This window comes from Mastigoproctus giganteus, chromosome 12 (assembly GCF_048544385.1).
Source record: "Mastigoproctus giganteus isolate SK-2022 chromosome 12, ASM4854438v1, whole genome shotgun sequence".
Classification (NCBI taxonomy): Eukaryota; Metazoa; Arthropoda; class Arachnida; order Uropygi; family Thelyphonidae; genus Mastigoproctus; species Mastigoproctus giganteus.
Window position 1 is genome coordinate 10,193,681 of NC_143586.1, and position 20,483 is coordinate 10,214,163.

The 20,483-nt window shown below is 40.0% G+C and overlaps 1 protein-coding gene across 1 annotated transcript in view; it reads right to left on the reverse strand.

The window, feature by feature from the left end:
• LOC150076672 (uncharacterized) overlaps positions 1-20,212 on the reverse strand; it is a 49,859-nt gene extending 29,647 nt beyond the window's left edge. The window contains exons 1-2 of the mRNA XM_090386857.1: positions 20,194-20,212; positions 2,978-3,112 (exon numbers count right to left, since the gene is read on the reverse strand). Coding sequence (XP_090242983.1) covers positions 2,978-3,055 — 78 coding nt within the window. The 5' untranslated portion in view covers positions 3,056-3,112; positions 20,194-20,212. The remainder of the gene's footprint in view (positions 1-2,977; positions 3,113-20,193) is intronic.
• Positions 20,213-20,483: the final 271 nt, after the last annotated feature.

Below are 20,483 nucleotides of genomic sequence, written 5' to 3' on the forward strand. Positions count from 1 at the left end.
ACAAACACTGTCATCTTATATTTTAGCAATAAGCAAACTACTAAAATTACAATTTTGCTAATAATAAGTTCATTTTAAGCGTTCATCAAAGTGAGCTGTGGTGATTTGTTCACTAAACAAATAACTATTTAAAAATACTATTTTTTTATGATTTAACCCATTTCTTTTCAGAATCAGAAAGTAAATCACAAGATGGAAGTTTACTTAGATGACCTTTATGTCAAACATGAACAAAGTCTTAGAAATATCAAGAGCAATTTCTAGAATTTCTTCAAACTTCTCTATGGAACTTTTCCAAAGATGAGAAATAAAACCAAAATATCATCAATAGATGATCACACTAAAGAAACTCATTTTGGCAATCATTCACCCTCCTTCAAGTGCCAAAAATCTTTCTGCAGGCACAGAGGTAATCCTGTTTGCTTGTGCATGAGGTTTCACACTGTAATCTCCACACATTTATTATATTCAAAGGCCACTACTTTTTCTCAATTGTGAACTATTTCAGTGTAATGGTAACTTGCATTTCTTTAAAAAAAAAAAAATGTATATATATATATATATATACAGAGTGATTCACTACCAGTGTGACAAACTTCCAGGAGATGTAGGGGCACAAAGACGAATCGGAATCACATAGCATTGCAGGGTCCGAAATGCCTTCGTCATGCGGTAGAGGATGTTGAACTGGAGGTTGCGTGAACAGTGATCCCACTGGAAGTCAGCATTTGCGAACCGGTTCCCAAGGCAGTAGGATAGACGAGTATTGTCTATCCTACTACGAGACGGGTCCGAAATGCCTTCGTCATGCGGTAGAGGATGTTGAACTGGAGGTTGCGTGAACAGTGATCCTGCTGGAAGTCAGCATTTGCGAACCGGTTCCCAAGGCAGTAGGATAGAAGAGTATTCAAACGTTGAACTGGCCGACATGCACCTCGCATATGGAGCTGCAGAATGTAATGGGCGCGCCGCTCTTCGCATGTACCAGGAACATTTCCCGTACAGGCATGCTCCTCATCATACGATTTTCGCACGTGTGCATAGAAGGTTACGTGAGACTGGTTGTTTCAAGAGAGGTACCATGAATCGAGAGCAAATGACGAGGACGCCAGACAATGAGGAGAATGTCCTACATCTTGCAGAAGGCAATCCGAGTACGAGTACTCGAGCGATAGGCCAACGATTGGGTATTTCCCAGTCCACTGTATGGAGGATACTGTCAACAAACCAAATGATTCATACCATCTGCAACGCGTCCAATCATTGGGGCCTGCGGATTATCCACTCCGGAGGACTTTTTGCTATTTGGTTTCTTCAAAAGAAATGGTTCGCAAATGCTGACTTCCAGCGGGATCGCTGTTCACGCGACCTCCCGTTCAACGTTCTCTACCGCATGACGAAGGCATTTTGGACCCTGCAATGCTATGTGATTCCGATTCGTCTTTGTGCCCCCTACACCTCCTGCAAGTTTGTCACACTGGTAGTGAATCACCCTGTATATGTGTGTATATATATATATATATATATATGTGTGTGTGTACACAGTACAAACTATACAGCTTGGAATAAGTGTGGCCTTGCTAAAAGGACAATTTATAAGGAAAAGAACACCTATAAATTATATTATATGAAATACTATGCTAATAAACCAAGTTCCATCCTATAAGGGTACAAATATGAGGCCTTCCTCCCCAGTTTTGGACTTAACATCAATCCCAAGAAGTCAAAACAGTTGACTTTCTCTCTCAAATGGAGCCCAACAATAGTGCAACCCATTTTAAGAGGAGCTGTGATTTCTGCCATCCAACAACGTACAGACCTGGGCATTATTTTCGATCAAAAGCTCTCCTTTCTACTGCACATAGATCACTTGCAAATAAAGTTCTGTTGACTCCGGTGGATGATTAAACAACAATTTATGCATGTCAATGACCAGGCTGCAGATATATTAAGACATGTGTCTATCCGGTCATACTCTATGGCACCGAAGTCTGGACTTCAATTGCTACAACCAAGCTTTTTCGCGGGGGAATTCTGGCTACTGAAGTGGGCCGTATGGAAATTTCGGCTTCCCCTGCACCAAGGACCACCCAGATGGAGGCAGCTCTCAACATCAGACATCTTCCTGCCATCATTCCTGAGAGAAGACTTGTCTTTGCCATCAAAATGATGGTCAGTATTATTTAAGTACCAGATTTCTGGGCTAACTGCAGATGGAAGATCCCGGTCCCAAGCCTTACGGCTAATCCAAACCAGTTAAAGCTATCTGATTGGTTCCTACCCATGCAAATGCTGCAAGACTTACAGTCCTTGGACGGCAACCTCTACAAATTAGCAGTCGACAAGGAATATAGGCAGAAAGTACTCGGTCGACTTCCTTCCCAGGACCACGTCAGAGGACAGAACCTGTTCCCAGGGGTCTATTCATCACTACCATGGATCCATCATCCAAGTGTTCTAACATTTCTGGAGTCATAATGCTTTTTTTTTTTTGTGTGTGTGTTTATTACGTTGTATAATTTCTTTTATGTAAACCCCTGGCTTGTAGCCATGAAGGGAGTTGTATACAGCAATATGCCTTCTGCATATAATAAACAGTTCTTCTTCTATATACAGTATAAGAAGCTTGTTATTAAATTTCTCTGCGACAAGAATAAACCACTACAAAATAATTGATTTTGTTTGAAACCTGTAATATTTTACTGAAAGTAAAATATTACAAAATCCGATTTTTTTCTAATGGCTTTTTTGCCTTTTGTCTCTCTCCCTCTCTCATAAAATATTCCTTACTGACTAAAAGGTCAGAAGACAGGCTCTGAAATAAACATTTTACAAGACAGTGGCCCAAAGTTACACTTGCTCACGATAAAATTTTGCTGTTTACACAGTTAAAAAAAAAAAAAAAAAAATTGAATCAAGTTGGGAACTGCTGGTTTTTCAAAAAATATTCTAAATGAAGGGAAAAATCTCATCTTACTTTACAATCTGTGATGTTGTCAGCAGAAACAGCACATATACTTAAAAGGAGAAATCCACAGCATGTAATCGATATCATGATACCGGAACAAAATTTTCTTCATAAAGTAGATTTTTCATTACCATCAGTCCATTCCTAAATGAAACAAATGAGTAAATTTACAATTAATAATAAATATAATATTGTAATACTGACTGATATCATAAAATCCCTTTTAATGTCATTCATTCAAAAGAATAACTAACTTTAATGAAAAAAAAAACAAACAGAAAAAAATGACATGTATTTTGATTGCACTGATAGAAGAAAAACATGAATGGAACAGGAAGTTAAACAAAAAAAGTGGTGATCACTGTGTAACGATATTGCATTTGAAATTTGTTGCACCAGGTCACAAACTTCTAATGATATGCCACTGGGTTAAGTTATTATTAGTATTTAGCTGCATGGTGCAAGGAAGACCCAAGCTTTTGCTGTACCAACAAAAAATATTTTTTTAAAATAATAAATAAGCTACCTATGTGATTTGCTTAACTATGTACGTATTCAGCTGACTTCGAAATTTCTTCAAGCTGTTAGTGTCAACCACCCAAGAAGGAAGTTTATCCCAGTAATTAACAACTTGCTCTAGAAGAAAACTTCATGGATGGTTGAACTACTAAGAAATTCTCAACCACTTCATCAGTAGTAAGAATATCACCACAGAATAGAGGTCCTTATCCAACTCATTATTACTCTGTCCATCTGATAATAATTAGATGGAGGTTGAGACTAAAGTATATTTGAAATGAAGCAAACTTAAGACTAGACATCAAACTCCATATCTGATGTAGTAGTAGTAGTGGCATGTGATGCAAGAAAGCAAGTGTATGAGCTTATACAGCATCAGCCAAAAAAAAAAAATTCACACAACCATTCCCTCTAAATGTTTGTCCAGTTCCTCCTCAAATTTATTTAACCTATCAACTTCCACGACAGATGGAAGTTTGTTCCAGCAATTAACCACCCGCTGGCTAAAGGCAAACTTCTGCACAGCTATTCTACATCTGTCTTTCCTTAATTTGAATTTATGTCCCCTTACATTCGTAATCAGAACAAGTGGAAGAATCCCATCAGAACTCAGCGTGCTCAACCCATTCAAGGCCTTATACACCTCAATCAGATCACCACACCGGTGCCTAGTCTCCAGCCATTGCAATTTGCAGAACTTAGGCCTCTCTTGATAAGAGGATCCTTTCATTCCCCTCACCAATCTTGTTGCCCTTTTCTGCACACGGTCAAGCAAATCTACATCCTTCCTAAAATGAGGCCTCCAGACCTGTACACAGTACTCAAGGTGTGGCTTGACCATTGCCTTATACAGAGGGATAATCACCTCCTTTTCCCTGCTAGCAAAATTCCTATATATCACTGACAAAACCCAATGACCTGCCCTGGCAGCCTGTCTGCATTGCTCAGAAAACTTCATATCTGACTGCACAATTACCCCAGGTCTTTTCCATTTTCTATCACCTTAAGTGTAGTACCACACAGTTAGTAAGTTTCTCTGGGGTTACTTCTACCCATACGAAGTACTTTGCATTTGTCAAGGTTAAACTTCAGTTGCCACTTCTAAGCCCATCTGCCCAAATTTTCTAGATCCTGTTGCAGTAGCACACTGCCATTACTGTCATTAACAACTCTGCCAACCTTTGTATCATCTGCAAACTTCAACACTAAGCTTGATATACATTCATCAATATCATTGATAAATATACAAACCAACAGTGGATCCAATGCCGAACCCTGTGGGACTCCACTAATAACATTAGTTCACGAAGAGCAGCACCCAATGATTACCACCCTCTATCTTCTCCCACTCAACCATCCTTTTATCCATTCTAGCAACTTACCCTTAATACCATTGTGCTCCAATTTGTACAGTAGTCTTCCATGCACAACAGTGTCGAAAGCTTTTCTGAAATTCAAGTATATGATATCAAAATTATTTTTTGCATCCAGTTCCTTTGTAACCACATCATAATATCCTATCAAATTTGTCAGACAAGACTTTCCCTTAACAAACCCATGTTGTCTGAATTATTGTTGCAGTCTTGTCTAGATGATCCTGCAATGCATCTTTCACCAGTGACTCCATTATTTTACCCTGAACAGAAGTTAAACTAAGTGGTCTGTAATTATTTGTGTCACCCTTCGATCCCCCTTTGTGAATTGGGGATACATTTGCACATCTCCAGTCTGTGGGGACCTCCCCTGAATCAAGGATGCTCTCATAATTATGGCTAAGGGTTTGCTTACTTCCTTTGCCACCTCCTTTAATATAACTGGATAGAACCCATACACCCCAGGTGCCTTTCTTATGTTTAACTTCAACAATTTCTCCTCCATTTTGCTCTCAGTTATTACAAAATCATTAAGCACCCTGCTACAATTTGATAACCTTCTGGCATTTTCAAACCTTAATAACTCCTTATGTGTGAATGTAGATGCAAAATACTCATTCAGTTTGTTTGCTATCTGAGCAGGATCATTAACAGTCGAACCATCGATATCAAGTGGACCAATCAGATTCATCCCCTTCTTTTTAGAGTTTATTAGCATTAGTAGAGGCATTTGATGCAAGAAAGCAAGCTTATGCAGCATCAGCCAAAAAAAAAAAAAAAAAAAAAACCCACTTCCACTTCACCCCTCTGTTCGTTCAAAATACCTGTCCAGCTGAGCCTTAAACTTATTTAGGCTATCAACCTCCACCACAAGGGGTGGCAGTCTGTTCCACCAACCAACCACCCGCTGGCTAAAGGCAAATTTCCGCACGTCTATCCTACATCTGTCTTTCCTCAATTTGAATTTATGCCCTCTCAGGTGATTTTTCTGAGCTAGAGGAAGAATCCCATCAGCATTGAGCATGCTTAAACCATTCAAGGCTTTATACACCTCTATCAGATCACCTCGCTGGTGCCTAGTCTCCAGACACTGTAATTTGCAAAACTTAAGCCTTTCCTCGTAAGAGCACCCCTTTGTTCCATTCACTAATCTTGTTGCCCTTCTCTGTACTCGTTCCAGCAGCTCTACATCCTTCTTGAAATGAGGCCTCCAGACCTGTATACAGTACTCTAGGTGTGGCCTGACCATTGCCTTATACAATGGAATAATCACCTCCTTATCCCTGCTGGAAAAATTCCTGTATATCATTGACAATACTCCATGAGCTACTCTTGCAGCCCGTCTGCACTGCTCAGAGAACTTCATATCTGCCTGCACACTCACCCCCAAGTCCCTTTCATTCTCTACCACTGTCAGTGTAGTACCACAGAGTTGATAGGTTGCCCTGGGGTTGCTGTTTCCCATGTGTAGTACTTTACATTTGTCAATGTTAAACTTCATTTGCCACCTCTCAGCCCATCTGCTCAACCTTTCCAGATCCTGTTGCAGCAGTGTAGTGTCAGTAGTGTCCTTGACAACCCTGCCAACCTTTGTATCATCTGCAAACTTGTACATTAAGCTTGATGTACCATCATCAATATCATTTATAAATACAGAAAACAATAATGGACCCAACACTGAGCCCTGAGGGACTCCACTAATAACATTAGTCCACGATGAGCAGTGTCCATTGATTACCACTCTCTGTCTTCTCCCACTCAACCACCCCTTTATCCATAGCAGCAATTTGCCTCCAATGTCACACTGCTCCAATTTGTGTAGCAGTCTTCCATGTGCAACAGTATCGAAAGCCTTTCTAAGATCCAAGTATATAATATCAAAGTTATTCCCTGCATCCAGTTCTTTTGTGACTGCATCATAGTATCCAATCAAGTTGGTCAGGCAAGACTTCCCCTTAACAAAACCATGCTGTGTCTGAGCTATAACTGAAGTCTTGTCTAAATGATCCTGCAGTGCTTCTTTAACCAGTGCCTCCATTAATTTTCCTGGAACAGAAGTTAAGCTCACAGGTCTATAGTTACTTGTGTCAGCCTTTGATCCTCCTTTGTGAATTGGGGTCACATTTGCACATTTCCAGTCTATGGGTACCTCCCCTGAGTCCAAGGAAGCTCTCATAATTATGGCTAAGGGTTTGCTTAGTTCCTTTGCTGCCTCCTTTAATATAACTGGATAGACCCCATCCACCCCGGGTGCCTTTCTTGTGTTTATCTTCAACAGTTTCTCCTCCACTTTACTCCCAGTTATTTCAAGATTCTGTAGCTTACTGCTAGAGTTGAATACACCTCTGGCATTCCCCTTGCTGAATAACTCCTCATGTGTGAATGTCGATGCAAAATATTCATTTAGTTTGTTAGCTACCTGAGCAGGATCATCAACAGTTGACCCATCAATATCAAGTGGACCAATCTGATTCATCCCCTTCCTTCTAGAGTTTACATAAGTAAAGAACTCTTTGCTGTTTTTCTTTGCATCCCTTGCCAAGGATTTCTCGTAATCTGCCTTCGCCTGCCTAACCTCCTTTGTAACTTGGTTGCATATCAACTTGTATCTATCATAGGCTTCTGTGTCATGTGTTAATTTGTAAGTATCCCATGCATTTTTCTTCTCTGCCATATGCCTCATTAGTTCATCTGACATCCATTTTGGCCTAAACCTTGAACAATATTTCTTAGTTGGTATGTAAAGCCTAGTAGCTTCCAAGATATGTTCTTTGAATGCTTCCCATTTTGAATTTGCTGTTGGTAACATCATCAGTTGGTCCCACTGTATAGAATTTAAATACTGTCTCAGTCCATCGTAGTCGCCTTTACGGAAGCAATAACCCTTCCCTTTACCCCTAATGGTAGTTACCTCTTTCAGTAAATCCCACTTCAGCACACTGTGATCACTGCCACCTAGTGGTTCATTTATCTGCAGATTCTTAATGCATGAAGAATCACTGCTGATAATCAAATCAAGAGTATTACTCCCTCTATTTGCCTCCTGAACATGCTGATGTAGAAAACAATCATCCAATAAATCCACAAAAGCCCTGCTAGTGTGTGAGTAACCAGCCCCCAAATTCCAGTCAATATCTGGGAAATTAAAATTTCCCATTATAAGACTCTCTGATTTACTGGCCCACTCTATTTCCCTGTACAGTTCCTTATTATACTCATCAGAGTCATTAGGCCTATAGCACACTCCTACTCTCAATTTTGATCTCCCAATGCTTATGTCACACCAAACTGACTCAACACTGCACTGTCCAGCGATGTCGACTGGCTTCACTTCCTTGGTTTTTATGTGTTTCTTAACTAATAGCATAACCCCTCCCCCCTTCCTATCTTGTCTATCCTTTCTGTAGACGTTATACTTCCCAAATTGCAGTTCTGCATCCCTTATATCTGTGTGACACCACGTCTCTGATATCCCAACAATATCTGCCTTTGATGTTTTGAGCAATACCTCAAATTCATCAAATTTATTTACTAAACTCCTAGCATTGGTGTACACGCAAGTATACCTGCACCTGTTTCTATTCTTAGCTACCCTAACACAACCCATGTGTTTATTTGTACCGCAATGGCTCCCAGCATTCTCTGAAATACCATGCATCTTGTTTTTCAGGCTTCTGCTCATTCTAATAGAAGCAGTGCAAGAATCTCTTTCACCTCTGCCAGTGGCTACTGTCAATCTATTGGTCTTTGTCTTCCCCCAAGCTAGCAGTTTTCCGACCCACCTAACACTGCCTCGATAGCATCAGCATATATTCTTGCGCCCTTTCTATTTAAGTGTATCCCATTCCTGTAGAAGCAATCTCTCCTGTTAACAAGTACAGTCCAGGCTGAAAAAAATTTTACCCCTTGAGCCTTGCACAATCTTTCCAGGGCAGTATTGATCGACAAGGCTCTCATCATATACTCCCTCCTAACGTGTCTGGGCAGAATTGCAGACACTTTCAAATTCAACCCTAATTCTCGGCTTTTGTTCAACAGTGACCTGTACTTGTTAAGTAATTCTGCCGGTCTCCTACTCTTAATATTATTAGTGCCAACGTGTACAACTATATCACCTTTTGTGCCCTTAAAAGATGATATTCGCTCTACAACGTCATCAACCTTTGCCCCTGGCAGACATACCCTGTATAAGTAAAGTAAAGTTATATAAGTAAAGAAATCCTTGCTGTTTTTCTTAGCATCCTTTGCCAAAGATTTCTCGTAATCTGCCTTTGCCTGCCTTACCTCTTTTGTGACATGATTACAGATTAGCTTATATGTGCCATAGGCTTCTGTGTCGCCTAATAATTTATATGCATCCCATGCTTTTATCTTCTCTCCCACTAGTCTCATTATTTCATTTGATAACCATTTAGGCCTAAACCTCAAACAGTATATCTTAATAGGTATGAAACTTTCAGTAGCTTCCACAATTAATTCCTTGAATGCTTCCCACTTAGAATTTGCTGTTGGTAACATCATCAGTTGATCCCACTATACAGAATTTAAAAACTGTCTGAGACCACTGTACTCACCTTTACGGAAGCAAAAACACTTTAATTTACCTTTGATGGTAATTATATCTTTAAGTAAATCCTACATCAGTACACTGTGATCACTGCCACCTAGTAGTTCCTTTATCTGCAAATTCTTAATACACGAATGATCACTGCTGATTACCAGATCAAGAGTATTACCCTCTCTGGTTGCCTCTCAAACATGCTGCTACCGAAAATAATCATCCAGTCTTACTAGTGTGCAAGTGACCAACCCAAAAGTTCCAGTCAATATCTGGGAAGTTAAAATCCCCGTTAAAAGACTCTCTGATTTACTGTCCCACTCTATTTCTCTGTACAGTTTCTTATTATACTCATCAGAGTCATTAAGCCTATAGAACACTCCTGCTCTCAATTTTGATCTCCCAGTGCTTATGTCACACCAAACACTTCTTTTGATTTTATGTTTTTCTTAATTAACAGCATAACACCTCCTCCCTTCCTATCCTTTCTGCCCACATTGTACTCCCCAAATTCCAATTCTGCATTCCTAATATCTGTGACACCATGTCTCTGATATCCCAACAATATCCGCCTTTGATGTCTTGACCAACTCTTCAAATTCATCAAATTTATTTACTATACTTCTAGCATTGCATGTATACATGCACGTATTCTTATTCTTAGTTACCCTAACACATCCCATATACCCACCTGTTTCATGATGACTGCCATCAGTCCCTGAAACCCCCAGCACCTCTCGCTCCAGGCTGCTGCTTATTCTAATAGAAGTAGTGCAAGAATCACCTTCACCTCTGCCTGCAGCTACTTTTAACCTTTTAGTCTGTGAATCCCCCCCCAAGCTAGCAGTTTTCTGACACATGAGCAATTATTACAGCTGTGAATTACAGGCTCTGAAAAAGCAATAAGTGTTTGTCATTTTATTTATATAATTTTTATATTATATATTGTACTTTATAGGTAGTTTTATAGTTCTAGTTACTCTGGTTATTTTTAATTAAGATAGAGTTTTTGTAGATTACTACTTAATATACGTAAAACCATTGTTTCGTTCAAATCTTGCAACCATTGTTTTTGCATAGAGCGGTAGGGAAGTCAAATTTTTAATTGTGGTAGCTAGATAGCTCTAACGTAAAATTATATAGCGTAATATGCATCACTGCATTTAAGATTCTATTAAATAGTGTAGTATTGACAATGAATTAATTAAATTTATTGATCTTATTAATTTAAAATAACATGCCCCAGACTACAGGAGCAAAGCAATGGGGACAAAATGGCAGGAGTGCTGTGACTCGGGGGAGAAATGTGCAACTTGCAAAAAAAAAAAATGTGCAACTTGTGAAATGTTTGCCGAACTCTCTGGAACAGAACATGATCTAGCCAAGGAGGAGGCGCCTCCGTAGCCAGGTGGGAAGGAGCAGCAGTGCGTAGCACACGCTTCTTGATTAGACCGGGGTTCGAGCCCGTCACCACCAAATATGGAGGATGCGGAAAGGTCATTCAGGGAATGACCACCGCATAACCCGGAGCAATATGGCCTTAGTTGCTAATGCTCCTAAAAACCAAATAACAACAACAACAGCCAAGGAGGATGTCTTTGTGTGTGTCAGGTGCAGAGTGTCTAGAAATTAGGCTTTACAACGTCATCAACCTTTGTCCCTGGCAAACACACCATGTTCCTATTTCATCTATCCTTCTTACACAATATATTACCCATCTCCCTGACAACAGAGTCATCAACAATAACTAACTCCTGTGGGACCAGGGCATTCTGCCTTGGAGATTGCCGCTTGGAGAATGACAATGTCTAAGTTGCTGATGATACAAAGGTGGGCAGGGAGGTCAATGGCTACATCGATGAGGGTATGCTTCTTCTAGGAGGTATAGATAAACCAGCAGATGAATAATGAAAAATGGCACTGATGTATAACATAGATAAATGTAAAGTGCTGAACTTGGACAGCAGTAATTCAAGAACAACGTATCATTTGAGTAATATCCAATTCAAGGTAGTTGAGTCTTTCACCATATGTATTTCATTTATATTCACAAACATTTATTATATTCACAAACTATAATAACTACTGTAACACTATACTGCTATATTTATTAATATTATGCCTCATTTATACCGAATTAACTTATTTACAGTCATGTGTAGTACGTGCAGGGAGTGTGAAGAAATTAAGCACAGGGAGTGTGAAAAAATTAGCCGAAATTAGGTGCACTGTGATGAGCATTTATGAAAGTTTGAAAAGTAGGGTAGGTGCCTTTGAAGGAATTAAAATGAGGAACCCATCAAGCTCTCAGCTACCCAACTCAATGCCAGAGCTCACACTTGTGCGGCGCCTCCGTAGCCAGGTGGGAAGGAGCAGCAGTGCGTAGCACACGCTTCTTGATTAGATCGGGGTTCAAGCCCGTCACCACCAAATACAGAAGATGCGGAAAGGTCAGGGAATGACCACCGCATATCCCGGAGCAATATGGCCTTAGTTGCTAATGCTCCTAAAAAAAAAAAAAAAAATAACCAAAAAAAAAAAAATAAAAAATCACACTTGTGCATCAGACAACACAGCAGCAATCTCCAAGGCAGAATGTACTCATCCCAAAAGAGTGGTTATTGTCAGTGACTATTGTCAGGGAAACAGGAAATGTGTTACACAAGAACGATAAGTGGATTAGGACCGAGGTATGTCTGCCAGTGGCAAAAGTAGATGATGTTGAGGAGATAACACCTTTTAAGGGCACAAAAGGTGCTATTGTTGTACATGTTGGCACTAATGATATTAAGGGTAGAAGATCTGAAGACTTACTTAACAAGTACAGGGCAATGTTGGTAAAAAATTCGTAAGTTAGGATTGAATTTGAAAGTGTCTGCAATTCTACCCAGACATGATAGTGGGAAGTATAAGTTGAGTGCCTTATCAATCAATTTGACCCTGGAGAGACTGTGCAAGACTCATAGGGTAGAACTTTTCTCATTGTGGTTTATCCTTGTTAACTGGAGAGACTTTTTTTTTACAGGGATGGAACACACTTGAATAGAAGGGGTGCAAGAATATTTGCTGATTCTATCAAGGCAGTGGGTTGGAAAACTGCTAGCTTGGGGTAATACACAGCCCAATAGCTTAACTAGAGCCTCTGCCTGCATTAAAGGCAAGTTACTGTTATGGATAAAGGGATAGTTAAGTGGAAGAAGTCAAAAGAGTATTTATAAATGGGCACTGCTCTTCATGCACTAATGTTATTAGGGGAGTTTCCAAGGGTTCAGTGCTAGGCCCATTGTTGTTTTTAATATTTATCGATGATATTAATGTAGGTATATCAGGCTTAATGTCAAAATTTGCGGATGCTATAAAGGTTGGCAAGGTGGTTAACAACAGCCATCTGGGTGAACTACTGCAACAAGATCTAGAAAAACTGGGTCGATCGGTTGAGAAATGACAGTGGCAGTTTAATATTGACAAATGTAAGGTACTGCGCATGGGTAGCAGTAACCCCCAGAGTAACTTATCAGCTGTGTACACTCAGGATAGTGAAGAATTAAAAAGACCTGGGGGATAATTGTGCAGTCAGACATGAAATTCTCTGAGCAGTGCAGACAAGACTGCTCAGAGAATTTCAATACTGCCAGGACAGCTCAAACTATTTTGTCAATGGTATATAGAAACTTTGCTAGCAGAGATGAGGTGACTATCCCTTTGTATAAGACCATGGTTAGGCCACATCTTAACAGTGTATACAGGTCTAGAAGCCTCACTTTAGCAAAGATGTAGATCTGCTGGAATGGGTGCAGAGAAGGGCAAAAAGACTGGTGAAGGGAACAAAAGGGTGCTCTTAACTAGAAAGGCTTCAGTTCTGCAAATTGCTGTGCCTCAGAACTAGGCACCAGCAGGGAGATCTGATTGAAGTGTTTAAAGCCTTGAACGGATTGAATAAGCTGGATGTTAATGGCATTCTTAACTTGCTGAGACTACACAAGAGTGACACAAATTCAAGTTAAGGAAGGGTGATTGCAGGAGAGATGAGCAGAAGATTGCTTTCAACCAGCATGTGGTCAATTGTTGGAACAGGTTTCCATCTGTATTGTGGAAGTGGATGGGTTGAATAAATTCAAGGAAGAAATAGATAAATTCTTGGAGGGTAGGGTATGGATGGGTGAACTGTGTACATTTTTTTTTATTTGGCTGATTCTATTTAAGCTTGCTTTCTTCCATTATTTCACATTACTACTACTATTTTGACCTCCTAGAAAAGAGTCTAGTCATAGGATTCACCGCTATATATACAAAGGGTACTAGGAAAGTTTTGAAATACAGCTTTGTTTATTTATTTTTTTCAAAGTAATTTCCTCTACATTCAACACACCTCTCCATCCTCCGAAACCAATCTTTAAACCAGTTCTGCCAAGTTTCACTAGGGAGTAAAGCACACTCGTTGTCCCAAGCCCGTAGAAGGTCCTCATTACTGGAAAACCGCCTCCCTTTTAGCTTCATTTTCACATGCGGGAACAGTGCAAAGTCGCAGGGAGCAAGGTCTGGACTGTAGGGAGGGTGCTCGAGAAGTTTCAGTCCTGTCGTGGTCAAATATTCGGTGCAGGCTTTGGCGCGGTTAGCTGGAGCATTATCGTGATGGAGGTACCAGGTGTCCATTCTTGACTTTGGCCGCAGGTTCTTCATAGATCCAATGACTTTAGGCAGGCATTGTTCAGTATACCACTTAGCTGTGACTGTCCTCTGCGTGTCCAAAACGACACATTCCACTCGATTTGAAAAATACAGCTATCATTTTCTTCTTTACAGATCGGGATTGTCTGACAATTACGGGTGTGTCGTCATCATCAAAGACCCAAACTTTGTTTTGAGCCTTGGTCGGCAGATCGTAATAGTACAGCCAAGTCTTGTCACCTGTCACGATGTTGTTCACATACCGAGATTGTCCCTTATCAAACTTTTTTAACATCTTCCGGCACCAAGTCACACGTCATGTCATCTGCTCTTCAGTCAGTTGATGCGGCACCCAGAGAGAACAAAGTTTCTTCACGTGCAAATGATCTTGCAGAATCGAACGAATTGCTGGTGCATTTAGGCCCAAAGTATCCTCTATCTGTTGGTAGGTCACTCGCCTGTTTTCGTCAAGCATTTTCCTCACAGCAGTAACGTTTTCCTCCGTAACTGACGTTCGTGGCCTTCCCGGCCTCTCAGAATCCTCCAGAGTGAAATTTCCCCTTTGGAATTCTCTATACCACCTGAATATCGTTGTACGATGTGGACAATCATCATCTAGTGCAAGAGTCATTTCTTCTAAGCACTGGTCTATGGTTAAACCACGCACGAAATTATACCGCAAAACTGTCCTTATCTCATTTCGTGACCACGATGCCATCGCAAGCACTTTACACTCTCACTACTAATGAATAACTGAGCCCATCGACTTGGCGCGGCGGCTACTATGCACGTATGAACCTGTCTCAACATGCAGCAACAAGCAGCTTCTTGTGATTCATTGTTGCGTCATATTGCAAAACTTTCCTAGTACCCTTTGTAGTACATTATTCACTTAACTCACTAAACTCTCCATTAAATAGAGTCAAGCATGTCCTGTTGTATCAATAATCCAAACACTTATGAATTTCTCCACAGGTGTCATCTGTTAACTTAACTGAAAATATTAAGGTTTTTTAGCAAAAAAATTGCACACAAAAACCATTAATTACAAATACCTCAGGAGTAATTTTGGTTAGTGAGTTCTGCACATGCCCCCCAGTAAAAATTAACAACTTCACCATTAGAAATTTATTTAATATTTCAAGGGTCAACGTCTTATCTTTTAATTACAAGTTGATTATTTTCATAATTTGCCTCAGGGGCTCACATCTGGTGAGTATGGGATTGGCAAACCCAGGGTCCTGAGCTGGAAATCATCATTCTTCTTTTTCTTGCCTTCTTGGTGATTCCCTTCTACTTCTGACTCTCTCTCTCTCAGGGTAACATGGGAATTTTTTTTTTTTTTTTGGCTGGTGCAGCATAAGCCTCAGGCTTCCTTGCACCATATGGCTAATAATAATAATAAACAAAACTGCATATTTTATGGTTTGCTCAAACCATCTCAAGAGGAAGAGGAAATATTATAGGTAAAATACAATTATCTGGCAGTGGTTTATTGTCAGTTAGCACTAGCATTAGTAGAGGCATATGATACAAGAAGGCAAGCTTATATAGTATCAGCCAAAAAAAAAAAAAAAAAAACCCTTCCTATTTCACCCATCCATTAGCTCCAAATGTTTGTCCAGTACTACCTTGAATTTATTTCAGCTTCCACAACAACAACAACACACAGAGGTTTTTCCAGCAATCGACCATGTGCTGGCTAAAGGCAAATTGTCTTTATGTCCCCTCAAGTGATTAATCTGTGCAAGTGGAAGAACCCCATTGGCATCAAGCTTGCTCAAACCATTCAAGGCCTTATACACCCCAATCAGATTCCCTTGGAGGTGTCTAGTGTCCAAACATTGCAATTTGCCGAGCTTAAGCCTATCTTCCTAAGAGCAACCCTTTGTTCCATTTACCAATTTCATTGCCCTTCTCTGTACTCGTTCCAACAGCTCTACATCCTTTCTAAAGTGAGGCCTCCAGACCTGTATAAAGTACTCAAGGTGTGGCCTAACCATTGCCTTATGCAAGAGGATAAATCACCCCTTCCCTGCAAGAAAAATTCCCGTATATCATTGACAAAACACCATGAGCTACTCTTGCACACTGTCTGCACTGCTCAGAAAACTTCATATCTGACTGCACAATTACCCCAGGTCTCTTTCATTCTGCACTACCCTGAGTGTAGTACCACACTGTTGATATGTCACTCTGGGGTTACTGCTACTCATATGCAGTTATTTACATTCGTCAATGCTAAATTTCAGTTGCCACCTCTCAGCCCATCTGTCAATTTTTTTAGATCCTGTTGCAGTAGCATACTATCATTAGTGTCATTAACAATCCTGCCAACCTTCATATTGTCTACAAACTTAGACATTAAACCTGATGTTAGCATTGGCACATGATGCAAGAAAACAATGAACCTGCAATCTTCTTTAACTAGTGCCTCCATTAATTTCCCTGGAACAGAAGTTAAACTAACAGGTCTGTAATTACCTGTGTGTGCCTTTGATCCTCCTTTGTGGATTGGGGTCACATTTGCACATTTCCAGTCCATGGATACCTCCCCTCAGTCCAAGGAAGCTCTCATAATTATGGCTAAGGGTTTGCTTACTTCCTTTGCTGCCTCCTTTAATATAACTGGATAGATTCCATCTGCCTTTCTTATATTTATCTTCAACAATTTCTCCTCCACTTTACTGTCAGTTATTACAAGATTATTATTTATTATTATTAGCCATATGGTGCCAGGAAGCCTGAGGCTTATGCTGCACCAGTCAAAAAAAAGTTTCCAAGTTATCCTGAGAGATAAAGAGAAAGGAATCACCAAGAAATAGAAGAATGATGATATCCAGCTCCCTGGGTGTGCCAAGCCCATACTCACCAGATGTGAGCCCCTGGGGTTATGTGGCTTCTATGTACCTTCATCAATGTCATTAATTAATAAGGAAAACAACAATGGACCCAACACTGCACCCTCTGGGTCTCCTCTGATAAAATCAGTCCACAAAAAAGAGTGCCCACTGATTACCACTCTTGTCTTCTCCCACTCAACCATCCCTTTATCCATAGCAGCAATTTGTCCTTAATGCCATATGGCTCAAATTTATACAGTAGTCTTCCATGTGCAACAGTATCAATAGCCTTCCTAAAATCCAAGTATATGATATCAAAATTATATTTTGCATCCAGTTCCTTTGTGACTGCATTGTAGTGTCCAATCAAATTGGTCAGACTTTCCCCAAACCCATGCTGTGTCTGAATTGTAACTGCATCAGACTTTCAGTCAATCCCACCTATTGGTTCCTTATCAGATCAAGAGTGTCACTCCCTCTGGTTGCCTCTCGAACATGCTGCTGTAGAAAACAATCATCCAATAAATCCACAAAATCTTGCTGGTGTGCAACCCACAAGTTTAGAAAGGCTTTTGAAGTTTAGAAAGGTCTTAGAAAGGCTTTTGATACTGTTGCACATGGAAGACTGCTACACAAATTGGAGCAGTGTGACATTGGAGGCAAATTGCTGCTATGGATAAAGGGGTGGTTGAGGGGGAGAAGACAGAGAGTGGTAATTAATGGACACTGCTCATCGTGGACTAATGTTATTAGTGGAGTCCCTCAGGGCTCAGTGTTGGGTCCATTATTGTTTTCTGTATCTATAAATGATATTGATGATGGTATATCAAGCTTAATGTCCAAGTTTGCAGATGATACAAAGGTTGGCAGGGTTGTCAAGGACACTACTGACACTATGCTGCTGCAACAGGATCTGGAAAGGTTGAGCAGATGGGCTGAGAGGTGGCAAATGAAGTTTAACATTGACAAATGTAAAGTACTACACATGGGAAACAGCAACCCCAGAGCAACGTATCAACTCTGTGGTACTACACTGAAAGTGGTAGAGAATGAAAGGGACTTGGGGTGATATTGATGATGGTATATCAAGCTTAATGTCCAAGTTTGCAGATGATACAAAGGTTGGCAGGGTTGTCAAGGACACTACTGACACTATGCTGCTGCAACAGGATCTGGAAAGGTTGAGCAGATGGGCTGAGAGGTGGCAAATGAAGTTTAACATTGACAAATGTAAAGTACTACACATGGGAAACAGCAACCCCAGAGCAACGTATCAACTCTGTGGTACTACACTGAAAGTGGTAGAGAATGAAAGGGACTTGGGGGTGGTTGTGCAGGCAGATATGAAGTTCTCTGAGCAGTGCAGACAGGCGGCAAGAGTAGCTCATGGAGTATTGTCAATGATATACAGGAATTTTTCCAGCAGGGATAAGGAGGTGATTATTCCATTGTACAAGACAATGGTCAGGCCACACCTAGAGTACTGTATACAGGTCTGGAGGCCTCATTTCAAGAAGGATGTAGAGCTTTTTTTTTTTTTTTTTTTTTGATTTGGTAGTTGTTGGCGCATCGGCTTCTGTGGCCATATTGCACCTCCCAAGGTTTTTGCAGTACTTTGATCCAAGCCCGATGCGGGAATCGAACGCGCGACCTTTTGGGTTGCCGGGCAGGTACTTTACCCACTCGGCTAGCCCGGTCGGCGGATGTAGAGCTGCTGGAACGAGTACAGAGAAGGGCAACAAGATTAGTGAATGGAACAAAGGGGTGCTCTTACGAAGAAAGGCTTAAGTTTTGCAAATTACAGTGTCTGGAGACTAGGCACCAGCTAGGTGATCTGATAGAGGTGTATAAAGCCTTGAATGGTTTAAGCATGCTCAATGCTGATGGGATTCTTCCTCTAGCTCAGAAAAATCACCTGAGAGGGCATAAATTCAAATTAAGGAAAGACAGAGGTAGGATAGACGTGCAGAAATTTGCCTTTAGCCAGCGGGTGGTTGGTTGGTGGAACAGACTCCCATCCCTTGTGGTGGAGGTTGATAGCCTAAATAAGTTTAAGGCTCAGCTGGACAGGTATTTTGAACGAACAGAGTGGTGAAGTGGAAGTGGGTTTTTTTTTTTTTTTGGCTGATGCTGCATAAGCTCGCTTTCTTGCATCACATGCCTCTACTAATGCTAATGCTAAAGTTCCAATCAATATCTGGGAAGTTAAAATCTCCAATTATAACAGTTGTTGATCTGATGCCTTGCAAATTTCAACTTCCATCAGCACAGTAATTAAAAATGCAGAAATGAAAAAACAAATATTAAATACTATCCTGCAAGAAATAAACCTCAATGAATTAATCTGGCTTTAAAACTAGCTGAATAATACAAATAAATTACTTAGTAAAATGCAACATAACCAGAGGCTGGACTCAACAAAAAAAAAAAGAAAAAAAAAAGGATTCCCTCCCTTCCAACATCTTTTTTTTTTTTTTTTTTCCATAATAATGTCCTGTTTACACTAAAAAAAAATGTTCTTCAAGTAAACATCCATATTATAACATACCCTTTTCTTTCTCAGAAATTTATCAGGATTCATTATCGAAAACACCACGAACAGACAATGGATTAAATTTTATAGAAAAATTAATTAAATATTGTAGGAAATAATGTGTTTCAATCATAGCTGATAACTGCATATGACGATACCGAAGACCCAGCAACTTTTGTTTTGACATGTATATCACGGTTGTAGAGCACCAATGGATTTAGTACTCCATTTACCAATTAGTAAGGTATCAACTGAAATTTAAACATGGAGGGTCACCACTCTCCACCCCTTGTATTCTCGGATATAAATAATGATCAGTTTTCAGAATTTCAAGATTAGAATGGGCTGTTCTGGAGAGCACCAGAATAGCTGACGGTTAATCCTGTTCATCACATGGATCAGTAATATCATGTACATACGTGATCATTAATTTCAAATAAGATATTTTATTAAGAAACATTTCGTTTAAAAAAAAAATTCATTTCGAATCCTGCTAATTTTCATGATCCTTCACCAATACCAATTACATATTTCAGGCAACATTGGTGGTTTCATAATAAGTAGAGTACTAATCATATATCAAACTTCGATACGTATCGAAAATTAAATATTGGTCATTTTTGAATTTACAGGCAAAATTACAAAAACACGTTACAGCGCTCCCTCCTTTATAGTAATAAAAAAAATTAAATAAATAAAGAGAAAAATAAAATAATATAAAATATACGTACGAAACTTAAGCCTCACAACCTGTTCTACAGAAATAGCGGCATATCGTATTGCTGAATACATGATAACGCTAGGTCAAGTGTTCTTTTTACCCGGTCAAAGGTCAGTGTTCACGCATAATCCCTCTCTGGAGGGGTTTCTGACTTTTTATGTAGTTATATTTATAACCACCCCCCCCCCCCACCGAGTGGAAAAGACCTGAGTTTGAATACCGTCAACGACGCAAGAAATTTTTGTGCATTTTTTCCACAATGTGGCTGAGTTAGTCGGCCTCAAGTAAGAGTAGCGTTGT